Source organism: Augochlora pura, chromosome 2, assembly GCF_028453695.1.
Source record: "Augochlora pura isolate Apur16 chromosome 2, APUR_v2.2.1, whole genome shotgun sequence".
NCBI lineage: Eukaryota > Metazoa > Arthropoda > Insecta > Hymenoptera > Halictidae > Augochlora > Augochlora pura.
In genome coordinates, this window is record NC_135773.1 from 11,876,263 (window position 1) to 11,883,763 (window position 7,501).

At 32.5% G+C, this 7,501-nt stretch overlaps 3 protein-coding genes across 7 annotated transcripts; 1 reads left to right on the forward strand and 2 right to left on the reverse strand.

Annotated features, from left to right (window-relative positions):
* Window positions 1-51: 51 nt before the first annotated feature.
* Window positions 52-3,189, reverse strand: Arfgap3 (ADP-ribosylation factor GTPase activating protein 3). Of its 2 annotated transcripts, XM_078194811.1 has the most exons (8): window positions 3,085-3,189; window positions 2,425-2,616; window positions 2,210-2,341; window positions 2,084-2,116; window positions 1,425-1,727; window positions 990-1,267; window positions 499-865; window positions 52-417 (listed from the first exon to the last, which is right to left on the reverse strand). In XM_078194811.1, exons 1-8 carry the CDS (start codon window positions 3,157-3,159, stop codon window positions 160-162), a joined length of 1,638 nt encoding a protein of 545 aa, XP_078050937.1. In that variant the 5' UTR covers window positions 3,160-3,189; the 3' UTR covers window positions 52-159. The 2 variants fall into 2 exon arrangements, with proteins under 2 accessions (XP_078050937.1, XP_078050945.1); XM_078194819.1 differs by lacking the exon at window positions 2,084-2,116.
* Window positions 3,190-3,336: 147 nt separating this feature from the next.
* LOC144475332 (uncharacterized) lies at window positions 3,337-5,538 on the reverse strand. 3 transcript variants are annotated; one of them, XM_078191147.1, is made up of 8 exons: window positions 5,274-5,538; window positions 4,910-5,096; window positions 4,784-4,847; window positions 4,537-4,643; window positions 4,252-4,468; window positions 4,039-4,172; window positions 3,771-3,935; window positions 3,337-3,582 (listed from the first exon to the last, which is right to left on the reverse strand). In XM_078191147.1, the coding sequence occupies exons 1-8, from the start codon at window positions 5,290-5,292 to the stop codon at window positions 3,474-3,476; spliced, it is 1,002 nt and encodes a 333-aa protein (XP_078047273.1). In that variant the 5' UTR covers window positions 5,293-5,538; the 3' UTR covers window positions 3,337-3,473. The 3 variants fall into 3 exon arrangements, with proteins under 3 accessions (XP_078047273.1, XP_078047265.1, XP_078047255.1); XM_078191139.1 differs by having other exon boundaries at window positions 3,337-3,573; window positions 4,910-5,108; XM_078191129.1 differs by having other exon boundaries at window positions 4,910-5,108.
* A 360-nt stretch (window positions 5,539-5,898) lies between these two features.
* LOC144478504 (transmembrane protein 234 homolog) lies at window positions 5,899-7,147 on the forward strand. Of its 2 annotated transcripts, none has more exons than XM_078196458.1 (4): window positions 5,899-6,018; window positions 6,239-6,390; window positions 6,453-6,612; window positions 6,691-7,147. In XM_078196458.1, exons 1-4 carry the CDS (start codon window positions 6,003-6,005, stop codon window positions 6,771-6,773), a joined length of 411 nt encoding a protein of 136 aa, XP_078052584.1. In that variant the 5' UTR covers window positions 5,899-6,002; the 3' UTR covers window positions 6,774-7,147. The 2 variants fall into 2 exon arrangements, with proteins under 2 accessions (XP_078052584.1, XP_078052585.1); XM_078196459.1 differs by lacking the exon at window positions 5,899-6,018 and adding an exon at window positions 6,019-6,153.
* Window positions 7,148-7,501: the final 354 nt, after the last annotated feature.

Here is a 7,501-nt window from a genome sequence, read left to right on the forward strand (position 1 = left end):
ATTTTAAATCAGAAAATTTAAACAGAGATATAATAAGTTGAGAAATTAAAATAAGCTGAATTATAAGCTTTTATTTACAATTTCGAACAATGGACCAGAAGTGTCCAGATATAAGTATTATAACACATGTAATGTTAGTAAAATGCAGTAGATTCTTATTCAAAGTCCATAACGGTCTTGTATAGATGAAACAGCCGCGTTTGCCAGGGAACTTAATCTGTCCGCGACTTTGTTCACTCCTTGGCGTACACTTTCTCTGACATCTTGGAACTCCACAACTCCAGCGCTTCCTCCGCCGAAACGCACTGTTAAAGAAATCTTCGGAGCAGTGGGTGTAGAACTTTCTGTGCCAAAGTAGTCTGCCGATGAAATACTAGATGAACCTTCGAAACGACGCAGATTGCTTTTACGTTCCCACTATAATTGAAATTACGCAAAACTTAATTTCAGGTATACACAAAAACAAAGAGAGGATTATTGTTCGATAATTTCACTTACTGAATCGTCATCTTTGCTATCTTGAAAATACTGATCTGAGCTAATAGCCTTTGCACTACCAAATTTCTTTTGTGCATCGGACTCCGGTGATGATACTTTACTATCACTTTTGTTATTGCTTGATAGACTCGGTGGACGTACTCGTTTCGGTGGTTCTGGCTCAGCTATTACAACAACTTCTTCGCCGCGAGATTTCTTATTAGTATTAATACTATATGGGATTGATAAGGCTTCATAAAATTCATCTAAACTAATGAAAGGACTTCGCTCTACATCGACAATCTTCGGCTCAGAAGCGGTCACAGTTTTTGATGATGTTTCCTGTGTTATTGTCTGCATGTCAGCAAGTGCTGAATGGCTAGCACCACTGTAAAGTATTTATTATGTATGCTTTAATATCTTATAGCAATTTTTTATTAGACTGTTTCTTTTTATCCTAAGGTAGTAATGTTAATAAAAAAAAGTATTTATACAAGAAGTATAATAATTACCCTCGTGTGTTGAATCCCATACCAAGGCGCTCTGCTTGAGATGCTTTGGATGGAGCTAACTGCTTTGCTCTTTCCTCTACTTTCTTAGCTTGTTCATTTAAATTTTGTTCATATCGGTATGCAAGACGGGTAGCAATTTCTTCATGTTCTTCTTTACTTTCATTGTCCTGAGGTTCTTTTTCTTGCGCTGCTTTATTAGCCTCAGTAATACTTTTTCCTAACTCATCAAAATTAATTTTCACCCTCTGAGCACCCAAGCCACCAGGTCTCTTCCCCAACTATTTTATTAAAATATGAAATGTTTTTGTAAACAAGAGTCTATTAATTTATATTTATAATTAATATATATCAGTAGGATAGGAAACACTATAATAACAGAGTATTCAATTGCTCACAATTAAATGTAAATAACAAATAAATATTTTGCGCACTCACAGGTTTCTTGTTCTGCATTTTTCTAGCTCCTATAGTCGACGTCCTTTCTGGTAACGAATTTGTAGCAGAACCAGATAATTTAACAGTGGGTCCAAATAAACTTGATCCTGCTTCCTGTGTAACTTTCTGATTGCTTTTATCTCTGTTGTCATTTGCTAATACAGAATTGGAGAGTGATACCGAATTTCTTTCTACATGGGTTGAAGAATCATTGCAATCTAGATTAAAATTTTCATGTTCTTCAAAGAAGTCAATTTCATTATGATTCTCTGTTGTTGGAGCCAGACTTTCATCTAAGTGCAGCTGGAAAAAGATGAATTGAAAAAAGAAAGTTAGTTATTTTGTAAAGTACAATATAATGTAATTATTTAAATGTTACATTTCATTAAAAATACACACATATTAGGCGAGTTAAATACATAATACTGATATCTTTGAGTAGTTCATTACGATAAGACCAAGTGTGGAATACAATACATAGTAGCAAGTGAACATTATATGTAAATTGTGCAAATTGTTTACAATTATTGAGATCAAATAAATGCAAAATATGACCACTTAACAACTTCAAGAGTCTATTTTGTTTCTTACAAATGAAATACAAAGCAAATGTTAGTGTCTTTATTATATTGCTTTGTGAAAATATTTTAATAGCTCACCACTTTTTTATTTTTTGTTGGAGGAAGTAAAACCTACAATTATCACATTTATAGTTATAAAATATTTGCTTAATTCAGGTCTACGTTTTGGGAGGTTTATAAGTTGAAAAACTTATGGAAGCTTACCTTTGTTCCATAGCGTTGCATGGACTGAGCAGATGCTTGAGACAATTTTTCTCTGTACTGCATAGCAGCACGTGACTTATACTTCAAATGTGCATCAGTTGCTGTACAATTATGTTGTATAAAAAATTTTCTCTAGAATGTGAAATTAAATTATTAAATAATTGCTTTCCAAACACCTATGAGAAACAACAAAATTGTGTTGAAAAGAAACTAACAGCATTTGCATTTCCACCCAACTGCATATTTCTTAGCTGTAGCCATGTCCAATTCGTATCAAGTTGGGTAGATCGCACAAATGTCAAATGAACCCCCAGACCTCGATGTACTGCAGAGCAGTCGATACATAAGAAGATGCCATATGTCACACTGGCCCATGCTGGATTTTTTGCATTGCAATCAAAGCATGTCTAAAGAAAAAAAATAATAAAAATACAATTTAATATGTATTTTAGTCTAACTATCTCATTCAATTGCAACATAGTCTTAATTAACGTATCTACAATAGCGTATCCATTTAATTCCTGTTGCGTATTAACGTCAACGAACAAACTCTGGTAAATGGCATATCCGAATACACGGATCCGTACGCAATTATGGTACGTAACAGCGATACGGTAGGGCGATATGAAACATATGGATACGCAGTACAGTATTACTTTTAATGTTATATTTAGCAGTGTTCATGAATATTTCAGAAACATATAGTCAGAGAACTGTGTCATACGTTCGTTAAAGACACGAAAGTTTCCTTGAACTACAGATTGAAAATTAAGTAGAAATTTTGCCTTTAAACATAGCCAGGTGTATTTTTGTCTATTGCAATGTTATCGTGAGATTCGATATCGTAGATTAAAGTGATACATGATTAAGCAAACCTTGTTCGTGGGAATGCCTCGTAATCTTTTGAAAATTTCCTCAATATCACTTTTACTAGGTGCTGAATCTGCCATTTTTGACGTGTTGTCAACGGCCTCGCAATGTATTCTGGGACGCGTGGCATTAGCCTGGATATATTTCTCCCAGAGGTCGCTTGCGTACGATTTAAAGTTACAATTAGATGCATATTAAGAAACATTAATATTGACAAGATTTAATATTAACAGAAGATGTTAATTTAATTTCAAATATTTATTTGATAGTTTACGAATCTTTAATTTATAAAAATTAATTACAATTTTCGTGATTTTTTAATGTTATAAAACATACATAATTTCTTAGTTAACATAAAATTATTAATATTACAATTATACAATTATCATGTACATCAAGACTTCTTTTTATCCGTTGATGCGTCAGATCGTTGTCCCATATTTGGAGAATCGCTCACATTTACCTCTTCCTCGTCCACTTCCAGACTGTTTAATCTACAACCGCTACTATTACAATACTGTTTACGTATAACATGAAGACTTATTTTTTCAGGGTATTGTATTGCCAATAAGGATAACCGCACAAAGACATATCTCATTTTTACTTATAAATTGGGATAATTTAATCAAACTATTTAAGAATGGTTAACCTTAGTTACAATATGAAATTAACGTTATTATCAATAACTTACTCATCCTGTTCTAAACTATATAACATCTGAAAACCAGCATCAAGACTAGGAGGGAAGCCCATTTCAGGATCTAGTAATTGAAGAGTTGGAACTTCCCGGTAAACATTACCGAATTCATCAAGTTCTTCGAACTGCAATTTGTTTGCTGCTTCATCTAAAACCATCCTAGAAAATGAGAGAATATTGACGACTACGTAATGATTTCTTTTTCTATATATTATAGTCGTTTCGATAAGACTTAGAACTACAAGGATTAAGATCAAGTTGCCTCTGTTTTTCCATCATCCTTTCAGTCTTTCTTTTCATGTTCTCTTCAAATTTTAACACATATTCTTGATAGTAGTCGTGAAGAGCAGCTATCCCACCAACGCCTGTTTCCAGTAAAACCCTCTCCACTACGTCCTATAAAATTATTTAATTATATAATATAATTTTTAAGTATGAAGTTAAAATATTTTGGTTTTTAAGGATCTTATTTTACATGAAATTCATGGTCTTTCTGCTCGTATGCCACTTTCATTAAAAGAGTCATTCTCCTCAAAAAATGATCAGCAATATCTGTGAGTGTTGCTATAGCTGTGTCCGACGACTTTTCAAATCCAATATGAGCCAGTAAAACAATAACAGCATGCCTCAATATAACTCGTGTTGTTTCTGATGTAAGGTAATGTACTGTAGATGAATCTTTGAAAGCAGTTCTTAAGGGATAATACATGTTAATACATTTCTATATAATAAATATTATGCATACAGACATATTTAATACCTTTCTTGAGGTACAGGCAAAAACTGAAACGAATTCTGCGTTTCTTTCACATCTTGTAAGTCTTGTGCTTCAATTGTGGTCATATTTCCAAGTACCATTCCTTCCTCCTAAAAGTACAGGTCTATATATATGTGTAGATAATTATTGTGTTAGATTTATAGCATGAGAATAAATTGGGAAGCTATTGTGACCATTAGTTTATGTCAGGTGTTTTCTATTTAAATACTGTTCATAGTTATATTATTACCATCATTCGTAACTGTTGATGAAAATTTATAGTATTTAACACATGAAGGTTTCCCATCGGTAGCCTGTAAAAAAAATAATGTGTAACATGGTAAAGAATCTAATGAGGAAGTTTTAAAGAACCTACTGTATATAATCTGGTTGCCTCTCCATCTGATAATCGCAATCTGAATTATTTGATTCTTCCATAACCTGTCTCCAAATATTTTCTATAATATCTGGAGTGATTATTTCCTGCTTGAGAGTTTCTCTTGCTGGCAATTCTCCCCATAGTGAACCAGCTCCAACATTTTTAGCAGACTTCATAGCAAAATCTGAAAATTTGTCTACATTGGGAAAAAGTGAAAAATAATTATTAAACTATATATAATACAAATTTCGTATTTAACATTATTCTTAAAGTATGTTAATAAAATTATTTTTATAATTACGCATTGTTCTTTACTTTTGCAGAAATTGTTTACAGAATACTAATCATTGTTTGTATTTACCTTTTGAATTTACATACATACGTATTTACTGATTTCTAACTTAAAAATCCCGCGCAACCACTAAACATAAAACTCGTATACAATGACAAAATTCTTGAAACATCATAACACTTCTCCATAAACTTGCACATAAAGTTGCACAATCTTAGTATTGAACCACACAAGAGGACTATTTCTAGAGCAATCTTATACGAAATGACATGCAATTAAAATTTCAATTGACACACGTCTCATTTCATACAATCACAGATGTAGTATAAACAGTATAGAGAATACGTCATATGTATATTTTTATGTCCTTCGCAACGATACCAACAGTACAAAAGAAAATAAACTATAGCCAATTGCAGTGACCTGCACTACCTCTGCTTTTAAATATTAAACGTAGCGGGTTTCTTCATGGTTAAGTTTCATATTTTATAGTTCACATCTAATGTATAACTTATGCATGTATGTAAAGTAGTGAGTTTTACTCCTGCACACCTTTAAGGCGTGGCTTGATCTGTTAGCGAGGAACAACATAGAAATTTTATTCGCTCTGATTGGCTGATGATTCACTACTTGGGAAGGATTGGCTGCGGCTTGGATGCGCAGTAAAATGGTGGGGATATGCGCGTCAGTTTAAGGATTGAGTAAAGCGTGCAGAAATAGATCACACTACACATGTGTTAAAAATTAGGATTATCAATGTGTTATAACCTAATTTTTCATTATTGCCTCTAAATAAGAATGGCTGTATCATTCGGTGAGCCTTATCCGAACTGTTTACGAATAAGCATGTACCCGCCAATATCTTTTTCATCCATTAACTTTAAACAAATTAATTTACTGTGATATAACTTGTCGACAGCAAATAATTCCTAATAATCAATGTATGAAAGTAATTTCCTAGTTACGCCTCTCATTGTGTTCACAAAAGAGAAATAGCTGTCAGTTTTGTATAAAATTTTCATTTCATTATTCAGAGTCTGTTGTATACCTTGGTTTCGTCGCATTATTATGGGGTGGTACCAATCCATATATTAAAAAGGGTGCTGAAGGACTTGAAAATGTGAAAGCATCATCCAAAATTGGCCAATTTTTTAAAGAACTCGCATTCCTAGTTACAAAGTTGAAGGTTTGATTTTTTTTATTATCTTATTACACTTGTATAATATTACAGTCTAAATTTTCTTTTAGTACATTGTGCCATTTGTTATCAATCAATGTGGTTCTGTACTATACTTTCTTATGCTGGCTGGTACTGATATATCATTGGCTGTACCAGTCACAAATTCTCTCACCTTTGTAGTGACTGCAATCACTGGATCGATGCTGGGTGAAGAAAAAATACATAAAAGTTGGCATTTCATTTAATATCCTGTTATAGTTATTGTAATTGTGTTACAACACTTATTAGATTTACTTTTGTTTTTAGATACATACATTGGAATGACACTGATATTGGTTGGAACAATGCTTTGTTGTTGGGACAAAATAGATGAGACTACATTAAGTTAGTTTTATTTAATATATTAATGATTATACCGAGGTATGAAACGTTAAATGAATGTTAGATGAAACATTAAATTTAATAATGTCAATGACTGAACAGGCTCTTGTGTTAATGATGAAAGAAGAGAATTAATTTTTGTTGAAGCACGTAATTTACAGTATTTTATAAATTTGCTAATGTTAAGAATATACGAATATTCGGAGACTAATAGTGATATTAACTTTATGTGATAATGATGCGGATGTACTATAATGTTAGCGATCTATGCCAATAGAATTTTTAGAATAATTTCACGAACTATATAATCAGTTAAAATGCACGTAGAAATACAAATGATTGTACTTTATTGTGGATTAATAAAATTTTGTCAAGTTTATAATTATGTCTCATATATTGTTGGTGTTTATTAATAACGCTTTGTTAAAGATAACTGCAGATCTGATATAAAATTATGTCGAAAGAAAAAGTAATTAAAAAGGTAGCCGCAGGTTTAATTTTAAAAGCGATAGTGGTGCTTCTTGTAGTAAAAATTAGAAGTTTCGTTCAGAAGTGTGCACAGCGTCTGTTGATAAATGGCAGAACGTTAAAACTATTAGCCAATATCAACGGTCGGTAAATTCATGTAAAAGCTTGAGCTATTTGCCACTGCATGTATTGGCGCTGTACGAGTTCTGAACGAAGTTTTGAAATTTCGTCACAAGAAGCGTCACTATCGCCCGAGTAACAATTGATT

Excerpts from the sequence above, each read along its gene's own strand:
- Arfgap3 (XM_078194811.1), bottom strand. The coding sequence starts at position 3,159 with ATGGCAGATTCAGCACCTAGTAAAAGTGATATTGAGGAAATTTTCAAA. Across the intron at positions 2,617-3,084 it reads GAGGCATTCCCACGAACAAG|ACATGCTTTGATTGCAATGC; the intron begins GTTTGCTTAATC and ends TTTTTTCTTTAG. Across the intron at positions 1,728-2,083 it reads CAACAAAAAATAAAAAAGTG|CTGCACTTAGATGAAAGTCT; the intron begins GTGAGCTATTAA and ends ATCTTTTTCCAG.
- LOC144478504 (XM_078196458.1), top strand. Across the intron at positions 6,391-6,452 it reads TCCTAGTTACAAAGTTGAAG|TACATTGTGCCATTTGTTAT; the intron begins GTTTGATTTTTT and ends ATTTTCTTTTAG. Across the intron at positions 6,613-6,690 it reads TGAAGAAAAAATACATAAAA|ATACATACATTGGAATGACA; the intron begins GTTGGCATTTCA and ends TTTTGTTTTTAG.
- LOC144475332 (XM_078191129.1), bottom strand. Across the intron at positions 4,173-4,251 it reads AGAAAGACCATGAATTTCAT|GACGTAGTGGAGAGGGTTTT; the intron begins GTAAAATAAGAT and ends ATAATTTTATAG. Across the intron at positions 3,936-4,038 it reads AGGATGATGGAAAAACAGAG|GATGGTTTTAGATGAAGCAG; the intron begins GCAACTTGATCT and ends CTCATTTTCTAG.